At 42.8% G+C, this 18,151-nt stretch overlaps 1 protein-coding gene across 1 annotated transcript; it reads left to right on the top strand.

Moving 5' to 3' along the window:
- Window positions 1–296: 296 nt before the first annotated feature.
- Window positions 297–18,151, top strand: slc17a7a (solute carrier family 17 member 7a). The gene is made up of 13 exons (XM_071533348.1): window positions 297–358; window positions 11,460–11,712; window positions 12,187–12,305; window positions 12,921–13,035; window positions 13,282–13,369; window positions 13,607–13,693; window positions 14,807–14,949; window positions 15,198–15,347; window positions 15,798–15,930; window positions 16,890–17,000; window positions 17,379–17,506; window positions 17,624–17,693; window positions 17,895–18,151. The coding sequence occupies exons 1-13, from the start codon at window positions 297–299 to the stop codon at window positions 18,149–18,151; spliced, it is 1,716 nt and encodes a 571-aa protein (XP_071389449.1).

The following is an 18,151-nucleotide window of genomic DNA, read 5'->3' as shown; positions in this document are numbered from 1 at the left end:
GAGTCCAGTAGGATAATTCATGCTCATCCTCGGCCAGCTTAATTAATAGTGATCACATTCGGTTTTTACAGTGTGCAAAAAAGAAAAGAAAAAAGAAAGGCCTACACTTATGTCTGGCCAGTATGAGCGTGCTGGCAGGCTTAAAGAGAAGGGTGGTGCGGGTAGGCAGGGTTGAGAGAGAGAGGGAGAGAGAGATAGAGAGAGAGAGAGAGCGAGAGAGAGGGCTGCGCGCGCTCAGGCAGGACAGGAGGACGCGCGGGACTTCAGCACACCGGCCGGGTCAAGGAGCTGCAAGGATGGAGATCCGACCAGACAGGTTTAAGGCGGCCGCGGGCAAAACTCTGGGGAAAATTCACAGGTACGCAACTGTTTTAAATTTGTCTGTCTGACTCCGCCTCTGATTTTGTCCGATTTCCATCAATTTGCTGAGAATAGTTTGTTCCACAGGACACATCATGCAGTCAGTCCCACCCGCTCTCCTCCACCGAGGAACTTTCTTGTGGAGGAAAAGTTTGTTTCTTGTGTAGTTATTGATCGTTACCGAGGCAGTAGCCAGATGGGCTTATAGCGCAAAATATCCATCCATCATCTGTAGGCGGCGGCACCTGGAGGCGCGCTGAAGGTGCTCGCAGAGCGCAGCACAGTGCAAGAAGATAGAAGTGGGCGAAGGATGCTATACTGCTACTGTAGAAATGATTTTGCTATCTTAATCAGGGGTAGTTTGTTTTGTTTGTTCCCTTTCGAAAAAGAACTGCAGTAAAGTAGATTTTAGATGGATATAATACAAATACCACAGCAAAACTATACAGCAAGTCTCTCATAGGAATATTACAGTGATACCACGCATAGGAGATAACAAAAAAAGATACCAGAGAGTACGATGAGGTCACTATAAACTCACTACTGAGTGCCACACACATTCACACATACACACACATAGGAATGACTATTTGCACTTCTAAAAAACTGAAGAGGTGTTTGTGGAATTCGTTTTCTTCTGTTCGTTTCTTTGTTTGTCGCCAGGCTGCTGGTAGATGTGTGTGTCACATCTGGACTGTACCTTTTGTTGTTTTCGGATAAACACATCCATTAATAATCCATTAATGAACAGGCAGGACGGGAATTGGTAAAGATTGCTTGTTGTAAATATTTCATTGGAGGCCTTCAGTGGTTAGCTTAAAATAAAAAACTTAATGCTGTGACAGAACAAAAATGGTGACCGCTTTATATTATAAAAGCCTCTGAGTTCCTCAAGTGCAAGGTGCATTTACTCCATTCAGTGAATAAAACAGGAAAATTAGTATAATTCTTTTGACAGATTATTAACATTAGCCTTAGCATGGAGGTCACACAGATCCCCCCTTACTAAATAGTAGCAATGGTCAGGTGCCTGTAGTGTGTCTTATGGGCAAACATATCAAGTGTAATCATTTAAAGCCTTATGGTATGTGTGTATGTCATTGCAATGTTTTGTGCATTTTGGACAAAAATATTTGGTTTTGGAATTGACCTCCATTTGTTTATGAATATATTAATTTCTAGAGGAAATGTGCACAAGCTTGAGTGTGGAATGTTTAAAAATAAATAAATAAAACATTGCAACATTTCAGGGATCTTCTGACAAAAGCAACCTAGGTCTGCATCTGATCATTTAACCTTGAGATCTCAGGTCTTTAGTTATGAAATCTACAAAAAAGTAATGAACCTCATGAATCTGTATTTTATACAACAAAACACACACAGTAACACAGCACTTGGTGCGGCTGATTAAAAAAAATCCTCTGATTTGTATTTATGGTCATTCAGAGATTAATGTTATCAAGAAATTATACACTTCTAAAGAAAAGCAAATATCACCTGTACATGCTGTATATATAGCAGTAGCTCTTTTAGATGTTCTTCATGACAAAAGCAGGGATTTAATAGCTTATGTGTTGGGATCAATGAGCATGTAAAGGGCCAGAAAAGATCATTATCATATTTCACATCAGTCTCTTGTTCATACATTCATAAAAGTGCTAAATATATCAATACATGACATATCAATACATAAGTTGCAGCACGGAAAGGTTTGCTGGGACCATTCCACTGAAAAAGAGAGATTATAGGCGCTGATAGAGCGACATGCAATAACCATCGCTTTAAGCTCGCGCTCTCTCAGGATTTGAGGTAGCAACCAAACGTATAAATCCCGTCCTGAAATAGCCTGTTTTTTCAGTCCAGCTGTCGGGCCATGCAAATCCCTAAACTCTCCCCTCCCACTCACTCCATCCCCAGCCCATGTCACTTCCTCCAGTCCCCCCCCCCCTTCCTCCCTCTCCTCCATCCATCCATCCATCCATCCATCCATCCATCCATCCATCCCATTGAGAGACCAGCCTAGACAACTTTCAGCCCCATCCGGGTCTGCTGGATTAACAGTGTAAGGGCATGCGAATCACAGGCTTTCTCTCTCTCTCTCTCTCACTGGTCCAGAGCCACGTGTGCGCTCGCAGCTGATGGTATGAGAGAGGCGATGTATCAGACTGGATTCAGATTGGTTTTAGTGGGCCTGCTCAGGCTTAGCTCATGGACTTTCTGATTTTATGTGGCCACGGTGTGGGGCAAAAGCAAGGTTCTAATAAGGAAATGTGAATATAATGCGTATGAGGGCAAATATGCTTGTACGTTTGGATGCGTGTTGGTGTGCAGAGGGCGTTCCTGCCTGTGTGTCTGTGGGCAATCTCTCCAGCTCACAGACAAAACCGTGATCCCTCCTGATGAAAGCAGCCAGGAGTTCATCTATTATTTAAACGTTTTCTCCATCAGAATGCATCTCCTGTTTCTATATTAAACTCCACTAGGTAAGCATAAACTTCAGCACTGTAAGGTCAAGAGCGCTCTAACGTCTCCACCGCCTCGCAGCATTCCTTCCTTTCGCGTCTTTATATTAACGCTCATGTACCATCTATTCATCTCCTCCGACCAGAGAACTGCTCAGTGGGACTGAATGAAATGTAATTATTTATAAGGCAGACTCCTACTGCAACTGTCTGACTGCTCATGGCCGTTATGAAAGAGTTCAACACGGTAAAGTCTGTAAACCGCAGCCTCCTGTGGATGTTTTGCATCACGTATAAAAGCCCCATGTAAGTTTCTGTAAAAAAAATAAAAATAAAAATCAGTTTGCCATTTGTCTGTATCTGTAGGCTGGCAAGGCTACACAGGCAGCTTATGTGTATTCACAACACACAAGGCAAGATAGAGTATAACAGGCAATCCATTTTTAATCCCTTTAACCTGCTGTAGAGAACAGTCACTATACAGAAGAGTCAAATATTGCTGGGAGAAACAGAAAATATTATCTATCTATATCTCTACCATGTAGGCTGTGGCCATCTGCAGGAACAAAAGGTGTTGGTATATTTTTAAACGTAGCATTGTTATGGCAACAACACTTTAAAAAAAAATCATACTTGCCTTAACAAAGAGTCGTGAAAAGGCAAATGTGTGTGCGCACGCACATTTGTGTGTACGTGTGTTTGTGTGTGTGTGTGTGTGTGTGTGTGTGTCAGACCTCCAGCCTCATACCAGCTCTAACTGAGGCAGCAGGGACGGAGCAGCTTTGCCACTTGGCTTCACTCACTGTGCATGTGTGAAATCAGAGGGGTTGCCTGATGATTGAGGGGTTTGTATCAATCACTTTCTGCAAACATGTGAAATTACATCGCAGTTAACTCTGTGCAATATACTGTCACTGGCCGGAGGAGAATATCCTTATTCTTTAAAAGACAGAAAGCCTTATCTCCAGTCATGAGGCTGGCAGTGAAAAAGGCAAAAGTGATTTTTCCTCCAACATATGACCATCTCACACCAGTGCAGGGATGATGATGATCATGGTGATGATGATGGCAGTGGTAACGACGAGGCTAGTGCAGTTGCTGTCCAACATAAAGCGAAGATGGCTGGTGGCCATCGTAGTTGAGGCAGAGAGGAGTCAGATAGTGAGCGATGCCTTTGGAGACTGGCAGAATTTGGATAGACACCAAAACGCTACACTTTAAGACACTTTTGCTTGTGCTTGTATCTGTCTCTCTCTGTGTTTCCATGCCAGTCTCTCTCTCTCTCTCTCTCTCTCTCTCTCTGCTGGTATCAGTGTGTGGGTGTGGTCTGTGATGGGGGCTCCTCAGATGACAGATCTCTCAGGGTCGATCAGTTTGGAAAGTAAGCAGCAACTTCTCAGCATGAGCAGGTATTGGCAAGGCTGCTCCTCGTATCCATGATGTCAGCACAGTTCCAGTACTTTGTATTTACGCTGCTCCCATGTGTCGTGTAGGTTTAGGCTGTTCCTTTTATCTGTGGCTTTAACCATCTACGCTCTCAACTGACTCACATTGTGAACGTATTTGTGTGAATTTGTGCCTCCTCAAAAGTGTCTCTGCATCAGGGCTTTTTATTATAATTCTATCATTTCTTTTCTTTACTGATGAAGGTTCAGTAGGGATGATAAGTATTATTCCTTCATGCATTTCCATGGCAAAATTCAGTTATTATCATATTACTACCTCGCAACTTGTGTGTTAAGGTTTGTGTGAAATGCAGAAAATAAACAATGAGACACATTTTTTTCAGTGGATTGGCCGTGGAATCACATCTTCAGTTCCTGCATTTTCTGTGTATCTGTGTGTGTGTGCGCGTGTGTGTGTGTGTGTGTGTGTGTGTGTGTGTGCGTGTGCATGTGTACTCAGCAAGTGATTGAGCTATACTATGCAAGCTCTTGAAGTATTTAGATAATAAAGTCTATGAAGGTCATGCAGTGTGTGTGTGTGTGCGTGCTTGAATAATGTGTGTGTGTCTACAGTAGAGAGAGAGAAAAAAAAAAGTAGTGTAACAGGATGGGGGAGGAGGGTGTCTCCCTAGGTGACACAGTCCCACCGAGACCCAATCTGTTCACTTGAGGGAGAGAGAGGGGGAGAGAGAGAGACACGGAAGGAGAAGGGGGAGACACCGCTCATAAAATAATAAAATAACTGTAGAAAATTCCATAAGGGGGGATTGTGAGCACAGACCTCCAACAATACAGTCAATTATTAAAAAATCTTCAGGCATACCACCCAAACCTTCTAACCCACAAAGAGAAGAGAAATGAGGGAAGAGCGGTTTTGGGAAGACAGGGAGTGGACGGATGAGAAGAAGAAACAAAGTCAGTTAACATGCAGCAGGATGCAGGAACAATTCAGCAGACGAACGTGGACAAATAATGACCAGGGCGTCTGGCATTATATAATATTTTTGCTGCCACAGTCTCCCTCTCTCTCTCCCTCTCTCTCTCTCGATCATCCTCTTATGAGAGGATTACCAAGAACGCTCTGTGAATTGGTGAATTTAATATAAAAGGTAACAAAAGTCTTAGGTCGCCCGCTCCTTTACTCGCACGTGAAAGCAATTCAGGAGCATTATCTAACAATTTTTATCAGCTAAATGGGGAAAAAAAAAGTTTTAACATCATATTTCTTTTGGAAATAAATGACAACCCCAGATCTAGAGGTGCAATAGTAAAATAAACATTAATGGTTCTATCTTTTGGAAAATGAATAAACGCTGATAATTCTGTTGTATTTAAGATGCCACTGTTACTATAGGTACACACGATTTAACAATCCCTATAGGTCGATGAAGGGATTAGTGTGTGATTTCTGATGTCTTCATGGCCCACACTGAATTCAGCAGCTGCAAAGCCATTTAAAAATCAAGTCTGTACAAGTATTCAAGCCTTGTTTTATTTGGGCGTAATCGCTTGAACTCACTGTCAGTTTGATTTTGTACAACGTTTGATGTCATATTTTTTTCAGGCTTCATCTTGGGCGGTTGTCTAGGATTTCGACATTGTTTTCCTTCAGAATTGTTCTAATTCTGCCTCTCTGTCCCTCTCCGTCTTCCACACATTATCACTGGGATTTTAGGTTGTAGGTTGAACATGGCTTCCTATGCTCAAAGTGTGCAGTATGCGGTTAGTTCTTTGAGTTCTCCACTCAGCCTCTTGGTATTGTGATAGAGATATTTCAGAGAGCCTGCGGTCGTGGGACTCCTGCCTGCTCATGCGCTCTCGCTCATTAATTGTTGCCAGCTGAGGCCAATCAGGTCCTCGCTATGCTAACGAGAGAAGCACCGCATCAGCTGAGTGGAGGCACACAGGAACGTGAGCCGCACTCGCAGGCAAATGTTGAGGGGCGGCTCTGACTTCCTTTCTGTGTGTGTGTGTGTGTGTGTGTGTGTGTGTGTGTGTGTGTGTGTGATGCCTAACCATTTTCACCGTCGGTACCACCAATCAGCACTGTTATGAAACCAGTTTTGTCACAACGCCAAGCTCATTTCCAGACATAATATCAATGAATTGTTTATGTGAAGCTTACTGTATTTATATGGCATCTGCAAAGGTAATGCTATACAACGCCATTAAAACTTGACTACCTCCTTAAAACTTGATATCACAAGAGGGAGTCCCTCAGCTATAGTCAGCTATTTTGGGATGAACACACACACACACGCACACACACACACACACCACAAAGCAAGATTGCCCTTTAGTGGGAAGCACCCGTAATTAACAGTAATTTCTGCTGTGGGCTAGCCTCGTTAGCTGGTAGCATATGTGTAGGTGTCAGGCTGCAATCTGTCTCAAGGTTTAATGAGGGACTTCTGACAACATTCCCCAACTCTGAAGCAGGATGTGGAGCTCCACTCAGGGGGCGAGTCACAGTTTACCCTTCACTAGTTTTGTTTTGTACCAAGCAGACAGCAGTGAGCGCAAGGCCAACTGACGTGTGATTCAGCAGAAAAAAGGAATACACCTTCTTTTTGTCAAATAAGCTCTTTGATCAACTTATTGCTTGCAATTAAAAGACTGGTAACAGTTTTGTCTCTCTGTGTCCAGCATTTAGTGCTATGGTGCATTATGCTGAAGCCAGTGTACCTTCCACCAAATGTATATCATGTGCATTCATGCACTGTAGGTGAAATAAATAATGGACATAGGTAAAATTGCTACCAATCCTCTTGTCACACAACAGTAAGTTAGTAAAACAGGTTATTTGCCAGAAAGTGAGAATATTCCTTAAACAGGGGAGGATAAATACAGAATCTGAAATGTGAAATGTCGAATATTGACTCATCCCTTTACTTGAAAATATTAGTCAGTATTTGTAACAAATATTTGCCATGGATATTTTAGAAACCAAGCTACCATGACATTTATAGAACCTATTCATCCAACTCTGAAACTGATTTATTGCTCAAGAACTGTTGCTTGAAATGTATGACAGCTATATAAGTGAAAGTAATCCAGTTTTTAACAGGATTCTTTAAGGAAATGTAGAATGGAATCAAGACATGTGATCCAGCATTAAAAAACCCTCAGTGGCCCCTCATATAAACCGATAGGAGCGACTGACAGAATGAACCGAGCACTGCGTGTGTGTTGGAGCGGTGCGGCAGAGAGGCACGCTGAACCACGCCCAGCACTGGTTTGTCCTTCCATATTAATTTCCGGAAGTAAATCATTTTTGTAATCCTAATCTGAATGTTGTGACAGATTAAGAGAGGGAGAGAGGGAGGAGAGAGAATGTGGAATCACGCCTACAGCTCATGGGAGAGAGAGAGAGAGAGAGAGAGAGAGAGAGAGAGAGTGAGAGAGAGGATGCAACCTCTCTAATCTCTTACAAATTCCAAAACATTGCTTTACAATGTATTACTTCTTTGTTTGCCATTGTGTTTTACTTGACGAGTAGAATAACTCATGATGGATCCAGGTTGAATTTATATATAATTGTGTTGCCATATGTCTTGTTTTTACCCTGCTGGTGAGCTCTTATTGACTGATTGCATGTATTGAGTGTATAAAGGGATTACATAGAATCTGCTTTGTGGAAATGGGGGAGGGAGTGAAAGCCACAAGCATAGATAGGAAATATAACGAATAGATGGATAATATTGAATAGATAGATAGATAGATAGATAGATAGATAGATAGATAGATAGATAGATAGATTATAGTGGAAAAGCTAGAGTGAATAATTTATCTCCCCCAAAAACACATCAATAATTGACCAGTGTCGGAGCCTGACTTGTCTGGTGTTAGCATGAGTGAATAAGTGATTTTGGGGTTTCCATGTACAGACAGATGAATTGTTCTGAATGGATGACTCTGGCTCGGCTGAAAAAGCACAGCGCTCAGAGCAGTAAACACGTCTTTTAGGAACATATTGAAGCTCAAATTTGAAACACCTCTTTAAAAATGCAACCATCCTCATCACATGGAACAAATCCTTGTGGTGATTCCGCCTGTTTCTCCGCATAATTCTCCAGCTCACTGGCTAACTGGATCAGCCCAATGGAAACTGGGCGGCCGACACGCGCCTGTGTTTCCCCGTGAACTCACACACACTCCAACACAGACATACACACACGTGGAAATACACCTACACTGGATGGAGTGCGGTGCTGTACCTAATTTGTTAACTATAGAAACATACAGCAATAGAGCATATATGTCTGGTGTGTGTGTGCGTGTGCGTGTGTGTGTGTGTGTGTGGTGGTTGACAGTGGGCAGGTTGTAGTACACAGATGGCTTCTCTCCTGAATTCTCTGTTTGACTCCTGTGGAACAAAGAGACATCGACCATTTCAGCAAAGTGACACCCACTCAAAATGAGCGATAGTATGAAATAACAAGTAATTCTGATGCCTTTTAAGGCAAATTACCTAATTTACATAATTTGATTTACAAAATGACACTTTTTCAGACTGGATCCTCTCTATTTTAGATAAATTAAATGATGAATTTAAGGCAATCATTTTTCCTAAAATGGATATATGGGGATAGATATAGGAATGGATATATTTTATTGTAATTGTGAACATGTGAACGCACAATTTTCTACATAATTTCCTTTGCATTTGACATATTTGACAATATTCATGGATAATGAAAGATGTCCTCTAACGTACAGATTGATTTTGTTTAGCAATCCATCTGAAACACATCTGCCTCTAAATGCAGCCTCTTCTGATTAAAAAAAATGCAATGGCCAATATTGGAAATCCAGTCAATTTTTAGGGGTTCAAGCCCATATAGGGCTGAAACCCTGTTGTTTTTGTGCTGGTTTATTATTGTTCATCCGCGTTGGCGCAAATTCCCGTGAGTTGGTATATTGCAGAGACATCAAATTTGGCCCAATGACAGATACTATGACCCATTACTAGCTCAACAAATATTTACCCAATCGGCCCAAAGGGGGGCGCTATAATTAAAGGTTTTACTTTAAAGGCTGTAACTCGTACGCCGTTTGTCCAATTTACACAAAACTTGGTACACATATGCAGGTGTCCTAACCCTACAATTTTGCAATTTGGACCCTCAAGGTCCGCCTGGAAAACTTAACATGTGTACCGAATTCTGTGCAATTCGACCAAAAGGGGGTGCTGCAAATGCCAAAAATGGGCATGGCCTAACACAAAAATGGCTGTAACTCCACACCCGTTTGTTCAATGATCGCAAAACTTGGCAGATATATCAAGGGATATATTTGGACCATGTCCTCGGAATGACTGACACTTCATTCGCGACGTCAGTACCGTTCAGAAAAGGCTTGAACTGCCAAAAACCCCTTTCTTTCTTTCTTTCTTTCTTTCTTTCTTCCTTCCTTCCTTCCTTCCTCCCTCTCTCTCTTTCTGTGCACACTATCTGAGTAGCAGGACAGTGTAAAGTCGTGTGTGTCTGTGTGTCCAGTAGTGAGGTGTAGTTAGAGTCTGGTCTCCAGAGAGCGGACAGTGTGGACAGCGGCAGCATGGCAGCAGGTCCTGGGCGTCCTGAAGGAGCAGGCGCTGGGGGAATGTGCTGTCGAAGCGAACTCTCCTCCGAGGGGCTCGGCTGGTGACAGCTGCTTCCACACACTGGGACACGCTGAGTCACACATGACCTCAACATGCAGTGTGTGTCTGCGGGCGTGTGTGTGTGTATGTGTGTTTGAGTGAGTTTATCTAAGCATTTGTGTGTGAGTTTGTGTTTGACATTGTCTCCAAATGTGTGAAATAGATTGTGTGCTGTTGTGTCTGTGTGACGCTGACTGGCAGAATGTATATATAGACCATAAATGCCCTGAACCTATGGAAAGTTTAAAGCCAGTGCAAAAATACCATAATGCACTTCATGACCTCAGTCTACATTCTCATACTTTTTTTTTCAACCATTCATGTAGTGGTGATTACTAATTGTGTTGCAGTGCTACTCACTTTTGCACCATATATGTAACCATAGCATTTTGTGTCTTTATGGTAAGAATTTTTCAGGTTTTTCATGTTAGGGTCTTTGTGTAACTCTGTTGTGAAAAATGAGAAATTGTAAAATACTGCAATGCCTTAAGGGGAATACTGCAAAATGTAAGGATTCCCATGCATTATTGCTTTAACTTTGGCCTATTCAGCTCATGTTTGTGAATTGCTCCTTCCTAAAGAATGCAAAGAGCATTGTAATCAGCAAAGATGTACATGTTGGAGCTGCTAGACAGAAAATGAAGAGGAAACTGAGATTGAGAGAGGTTATAGAGATTATTTAATGTAATATTGTGGTGCTTTATTGATTCCCTGGAGCTGGTAACAAGTCAGTGTTTTGCTCGAAGATGTTTGCCGACTCTTGCTTCTCCCCTTTAAAGCTTTAACATCCAAATCAACTTCATTTTAAAGCAGCAATATCTCATCCGCATGTACAAACACTCCCAGGAAATCCCCCTCAGAGCCACCTTTTCCATGTTATGCAATGTTTTCCCAGTGGAGCTGTGTATCAGTGTGACTTCACCGTTGTTGTTTTTGTGTGTGTGTGTGTGTGTGTGTGTGCGTGTGTGTGTGTGTGTGTATGTGTGTGTAGGTGTGTGTGTGTGGGGGGGGTGTTCTCATTTTTTGGGTAGAAAGTGACAGTAGTGCATGTTCGCTAATACAAAACCGTACTGCTGTATTCATTCATTTGACATCTATCTCTGTGTCTGTCAGAAACTATATTTGAGTATTTCAATTCAGTGGCATAAGCTATGGCCAACGAACAGAATAGTCATTATTTACATTGCATTTTTGGAGCAGAGCATCTTGTTCAGCAGTGCAGAGATCAGTGTTCTGCAGTTGCATGACAGTTATAAAGGTCTTTACAGTGGGAAAGTCTTTGGTGGGAATTGTCATCCAAAGCAGTTGCGATTAGGAGGCTAAAATGCACCATCACACATTCAGTCAGAGGTGTGAACTGGAGAGTTATCACCAATATAACAACCACACTATTGTCACTTGTTTACTCCTAGATCACTCCAGCTGAAAGACACTGTGGGCTGAAACAGTGCTTTTGCAATTGTGTGATGTGTATGTCTGAATGCAAAGGTTTGTCTGGGCGCTTGGGAGGAAAAAGGCTACATATTTGTCCGTCTCTGTGTCTCCTCTCAGGCTGATTGAGAAGCGGCAGCCGAATGGAGAGACCATTGAGCTGTCAGCGGAGGGCCGTCCTGAGCTGGTGGAGGAGAAGGAGCTGCCGGTGGTGGACTGCACCTGCTTCGGCCTGCCCAGGCGCTACATCATCGCCATCCTGTCCGGCCTGGGATTCTGCATCTCTTTTGGCATCCGATGCAACCTGGGTGTGGCCATTGTAAGCATGGTCAATGACCACACTGTCTACAAAGGGAACAAGGAGGTGCTTGTGGTAAGTGGCAAAACAAAGTACAGTGCTTTACCATCATGTTAGACCTGGATCCAGCTCTCTCTCTCTCCCAGTGAAGTTAGGTGACATGAGACGAGCGTCACGCAAATATCAAATGTTTGATTATCCACCAAACTGAGTCTTATGTGATTTTGTTTTTGAGTCTTTATGGTTTTGTATTAGTTAAGGGCCAGAATAGTGGCAGATCCTGAACTAGTTGAGTGGTCTTTTATGCTTGCCAAAACAGATAATAATAATAATAATAATAATAAATTTACAATATTTATGTGGCACATTTTAAGCTGAGAGCACACCCAAAGGCACTGTAGATTGAGTTGTTAAAGTCATAGAAAGCATGAAAAATAAAAATAAATAAAGCACAAAAAAGTATGATGAGAGAGCCATGAAAAAACGTCAGAAAGAACAGAGTTGAACAGAGTTGAATCAAGTCAGTTATGTGTGTTCTTCTCTCTCCAGGCTGCTCAGTTCACCTGGGACCCGGAGACAGTGGGGATGATCCACGGCTCCTTCTTCTGGGGCTACATCGTCACACAGATTCCCGGGGGCTTTATATGTCAGAAATTTGCAGCCAACAGGTGATCATCTGCACATTTACAATATCTTCTCCAATATCTTCTCCTACATCCTATATTGAAAAACTATTATAACCTTATAATAGGTCATAATTAACAAAGTTAATACTGTAAGCTTCACTGGTTGATTGAGAGACAATGACATGTACGGCTTGGTAAAAAAAAAAAGATAACATAACTTTTGGTAACATATCCAATTCTTGGTATTAATTTTCAAGCACCAAGTATCAAATACATCAAAACACTGAAAAATATTCAATTGTCCTTAAGAGAACTCTTATTTTGTTGACCGTTATGGTGTTTTCTACTGAAAAAATCAATTGAACATGGACTCATTTTAGTTCTGAAAGCAGATGCCAAGCGGATGTGCAAATTGATGTTCAGTTGAAAATCATGATGAAATGTGTTTTCATTTAACAAAGACCTATCAGCATCAGTACCAACAATTTTAAAGCAGGCAACCCCAATCACATGTACCACCACCAAACAGGTTTGAAAGCTTGATCGTCCTTTTCCAGTGTGGGCGATGGGCATAGTTTCTTGTTCTAGTCATTCTTCTTCTTTAGTGGTGTCAGACACTCAATCTGAAGCAGCCTGTTTGTCTTCTGTGTGTTTCAGAGTGTTTGGCTTTGCCATAGTGGCCACATCCACCCTGAACATGCTGATTCCATCCGCCGCCCGCTGCCACTACAGCTGTGTCATACTGGTCAGGATATGCCAGGGCCTTGTCGAGGTACGCTGTGGGTCTGTGTGTGTGTGTGTGTGTGTGTGTGTGTGTGTGTGTGTGTGTGTGTGTGTGTGTGTGTGTGTGTGTGTGTGTGTGTGTGTGTGTGTGCGTACACTTGTGTTAGTCTGTGTTTGTCTTTGTATGAATGTGCCCACATGTGTGAAACGGTGTGTGTGTGTCTGTGTTTGATGTGTGTGCCTGCTGTGTGTGTGTGTGTATGTGTTGGTGTTCTGACTGCATTGTGTCCTACAGGGTGTATCTTACCCAGCATGCCACGGGATCTGGGCCAAGTGGGCTCCCCCTCTGGAGAGAAGTCGACTGGCCACAACAGCCTTTTGCGGTGAAATATCTAATATACAATTTCAACATACTACTGTCTCTATTGATCCACATACTTCGCATTTAGAAGTACTGGACAAGTGGATTTCCATGGGAAACAAAGTAGCCTAACCACAGAGAAATTTGGCAAAATTAAAGTATTTATCGAGCATTTAGATTGCAGAAACTGCATTGTAATGCATGAATAAAGGAATAATGAGTGACTTGTTCCTCTCCTTTGTGTTTGATGCTGTCTCAGGATCCTACGCGGGCGCGGTGGTGGCCATGCCTTTAGCTGGGGTGCTGGTGCAATACACTGGGTGGCCTTCAGTATTCTATGTCTATGGTTAGTTCATTCACCTCTCAGACCTGGCTGTGACAAAGCTCCCTTTGAAAAATTGTTTCAAATATGTGCTTACATTCATCTACCGCCCTATTGTGAGTCTTTGCAGTCAAGAAAAAACTGTCAAGTGTCCTGATGTTTATATGGATGATTCACTTGTATTCACTGCCTTGCGGCGTTAGACCAAACCATAAACTTCAAGTTCAAGACTCCAGGTAGATCTTCAGGACAGACAAATCTCTATTTCACCAATTACGCCTTCACGTTCGCATGTGTCTCTTGACATGACCCAAAATAATCTGATAGGTTGTGCAGCTGCAATGAAAATGTCTTTTGGGGCTTTGACCCCTGCACGCATTACTATTGGTGGCTTAAGAATTTAATCTTATTTCTTACTAGCCACGTTACATCATATCTTATAATCAAGCTTCATGCATTTAATTTAAGCCAAACACATTTCACTCTGAGCAAATGTTCTCTGTGAAACCAGAGACTACAAGCTAGATACAGCTATAACTTCTAACAATATGCAAATAATTCAGCCGTTGAAAGTTTTACAAAACAACAAATTTCTAACCAGCACTATCAAGTTCTGAACTTCCAACTATACAGCTGATCCTGGCTACTGTTACTGCTGCAGATATGTTGTTTCTCTTGCTGTTATCTGCAGCTGTATTTGGGGGATTTGCTGGCTGTTATTTTGACTCTCACCTCCATGCACATGCACAGTAATGTGTTCCTAGTGACCCCAAGGTTAGGAAAGCCTGCTCTCCACTGAGAAATGCTTATCATATGTTTCTTGCTTGTATATCCCTCCCTTGTTTTTTCAACCACTTTTGTCTCTCATTTTGACCCTTTCTCTCACTTTAATCTTTCCATTTTCCACCTTTTTTCACTCCTGTCTACAGCTGTCACCTCCCTCCTCTCCTTCACTACTTCACCTTTAAACTCATCTCCAATCTCCAACTGACCATCATTCCCTCTACTGCACTTCTCACTTCTTTCTCTTTCTCTCTCACTACTGTACCTCTCACTCTCTCACTATCCCTGTCTTGCTCTTTCTCTACTGTACTTTTCTTTCTGTCTTTCACGTTCTCTCTCTTCCTCTCTTCCCAGGCAGCTTTGGGATATTCTGGTATTTGTTCTGGGTTCTGGTTTCCTATGAGAGTCCCGCAGCCCATCCCACCATCACACCAGAGGAGAGGAAGTACATCGAAGAAGCGATCGGAGAGTCGGCGTCATTTCTCAATCCTCTCCAGGTACGGCGCTATATGATGTGTCACTCAAACACTGAATTTCTCTGATACAGACCTACTTATAATTACACACACACACACACACACATAGACACAAATAATAAATGCACATACACAGGTTTAGATATACACACACACACACACACACTGCCAGCTGACTCTCTAGTTCCTGATCCATCTCATCTGGTGCATTCCTGCTGTGTGAAGGCTGTGAATGAGTCCCGGTAATATCCTATTCCTCTTGGTGGCAGAAATTCAAAACCCCGTGGAGACACTTCTTCACCTCCATGCCAGTGTACGCCATCATTGTCGCCAACTTCTGCAGGAGCTGGACCTTCTACCTGCTGCTCATCAGCCAGCCGGCCTACTTTGAAGAAGTCTTCGGCTTCGAGATCAGCAAGGTGAGATCATGTGGGGGAAATCCACCATACAGGGAGAAATCCACCATAGAAGCGACAGAGAGACCATTTTCTCCACCCACAGTAGCCTCAATAGACCAGAATTCAATGCAGCCATATGACATGTTGTGTTTTGAGTAAGGGGAGAGACTCTCACTTTTCAGTTTGATGATATGTCGTCATTCAGTTCAGCTCAATTCAATTCAAAGTAACTATTGGCAGAAACGGATTGATGTGCTGTTTGGGATGTACAGCCATGTGGAAACCGAGCTTGGAAGTTCGAGGAAATTACAATGAAAAAGATTTCCACCCTGCAACCTTTTTCCACCCCTCAATACTCTCACTCTCTCAAACGCTGCTTTGGAACTGATGACACTATTCTTCAATCTCTCTCTCTCTCTCTCTCTCTCTCTCTCACTCTCTCTCTCTCTCCCCTTTTCTCTTCTCTTTCAGGTGGGCTTGGTGTCAGCCTTGCCCCATCTGGTGATGACTATCATCGTGCCCATCGGCGGCCAGTTGGCAGACTACCTGAGAACCCACAACCTGATGACCACCACCAATGTCAGGAAGCTCATGAACTGTGGAGGTGAGAGGTTGAAAGCAAAGAAAACCATGTGTTGTTATCTCATGGTCACTGTGACTGATAGTAAAGTGAGGAAATCATTGACAATTTACACTCAGTGGACACAAGCAGACCAGGTGACTCTGTCCTCATTTTTTGTTCATACGGTGGAGATTAAGATGGAATCTCACTATAAGCAATATGAAGAAGAATGAGTGTTTAGGCAATTATTCAATCTCTATCATACCAATAAAGCACCGACTGAATTGAAACAGAATCGACAGAGAGAGTGAGAAAGAGAAAAACAGAGCAACTTGGTGCTTTTGCAGCATGTAAGCAGAGAGAGAGATGGTGTGTATGTGTGTGTGTGAGACCGAGGTGGCTAGCGGTGTGATGTCAGTGTGCACATCCCAGGCTTGTTCAGTTGAGCTAGCCTTGATTGCCTGATGCTGCAGAGAGAGAGAGCACTTTCTGCCTGGTCTGGGCCACACGGCTGCATCTGGGCCGGTGCTAGCTAGCATAAGCATGACGTGTATGCATCGCTGCCATTTCCCCTACACTGACTGTGGTCTGATTTGACAGGAGGCGCTAACACATTGTACTGTCATGTGGCTGCCACCCCTCACCCTTCAAATTGTCAACTACTGTATTCAGCAACTCATTTGGAGTGTTTAAATATTAACTTTAAAGTGCAGCGGCTGCCAGTGCAGGGACAATGTTACGTTTTAGCACATCTTAAAGGTTGCATAAATTACATGCTAGCTTCTATTTCATAACAACTTGAGTGTTTTAAGACAAACGAAGAGCGTAAGCTAAATCAGAATTATGGTATAAATTGCCATTAAACAAATAGTGCATATGCTTATGCACATGCACTCTATGACTGAGGACCAAGTGCTTGTCAACAGTGTATAGAGTAGGGGATAGTCTTCTTCATTCCTCCTCCCTGCTTTTGTGTCACATGTTTCCTGGATGTGTTTCAGGGTTTGGAATGGAAGCCACTCTCTTGCTAGTGGTGGGATTCTCTCACACAAAGGGTGTTGCCATTTCCTTTTTGGTCCTTGCGGTGGGTTTTAGTGGATTTGCTATCTCAGGTAAGAAATGTTCTTTATGCAACAGTAAGCCCAAAGGCTAATCTAATCAGAAATATTACAGAGTGACAGTCTTATTCAAATCAACAATTTTTGGAATAAAATTTTATTTTAACAATTGTTTGTTAATTGTTTGTCACACCAATGATAGAACTCTGATACCCACAGCACAAAATGTTGATTTGTGTGGTGTGGATGACAGCCGAATTACTTTCATGATGATTGGAATTGCAACACTAAATCTTCTTCCTCATCAATGTCACCTTACACTGTTGTTGGAGGAAATGTCAGTGCATGGTGTATTTTCCTAACCATAACCATAAAACCAGTTTCAATGCTATCGTAAAAAGTGTTTTGCATGGTTTCTGTTCTTTCACTCAGGGTTTAATGTCAACCACTTGGACATCGCCCCTCGCTATGCCAGCATACTGATGGGCATCTCAAATGGAGTGGGAACTTTATCTGGCATGGTTTGCCCTCTCATAGTGGGAGCCATGACCAAACACAAGGTACATCCATTCACTTGTGTCAATTTGGAGTATAATTTTAGAATTTAACAAAATGTGGATATTTACTTATTATATTTACTACTTAACTATCCTGAATAACTTTTTCCATTATTTCAGACACGTGAGGAGTGGCAGTACGTCTTCCTTATAGCCTCCGTTGTTCACTATGGGGGAGTGATTTTCTATGGTATGTCTTCCCTATGCTAGAAATCATGCATCTACATTTCCCATGTGTCCCATGGGAAATTTGCCTAAATTGTGTTACGAAATGTGTGACAAAAACACACTTCCCTTCCTCTCAACTCATAGTGTTTAGTAAGACCTCCACCCTCAGACTGAATGGCGATCCTGTCAGAGAAAGGTTTGATCTGTGGTTTTCTCTCGCCAGGACTCTTTGCGTCCGGAGAGAAGCAGCCGTGGGCGGACATAGAGGACACCAAGGAGGAGAAGTGCGGCATCATCGACGAGGACGAACTGGCCAATGAGACAGAGGAGCTGTACCGTGGAGGCGGGCAGTATGGGGCCATGAGCCAACCGGTGGTCGGTTCGAACGGGGGAGGGGCCGGAGGCGGGGGAGCCGGGGCCGGCTGGGTGACGGACTGGGATAAGTCTGAGGAGTATGTCCAACCCGGATACAACTCATAG

The sequence above is a fragment of the Centroberyx affinis genome, unplaced genomic scaffold (genome assembly GCF_046629955.1).
Source record: "Centroberyx affinis isolate AG114_WGS23_722 - 3 ecotype Tasmania unplaced genomic scaffold, CSIRO-AGI_Caff_v1 ptg002360l_1, whole genome shotgun sequence".
Classification (NCBI taxonomy): Eukaryota; Metazoa; Chordata; class Actinopteri; order Beryciformes; family Berycidae; genus Centroberyx; species Centroberyx affinis.
This window is presented reverse-complemented; position numbering and strand designations above follow the sequence as displayed.

Excerpts from the sequence above, each read along its gene's own strand:
- slc17a7a (XM_071533348.1), top strand. The coding sequence starts at position 297 with ATGGAGATCCGACCAGACAGGTTTAAGGCGGCCGCGGGCAAAACTCTG. Across the intron at positions 14,950-15,197 it reads CATTTCTCAATCCTCTCCAG|AAATTCAAAACCCCGTGGAG; the intron begins GTACGGCGCTAT and ends TCTTGGTGGCAG. Across the intron at positions 15,931-16,889 it reads GAAGCTCATGAACTGTGGAG|GGTTTGGAATGGAAGCCACT; the intron begins GTGAGAGGTTGA and ends GATGTGTTTCAG.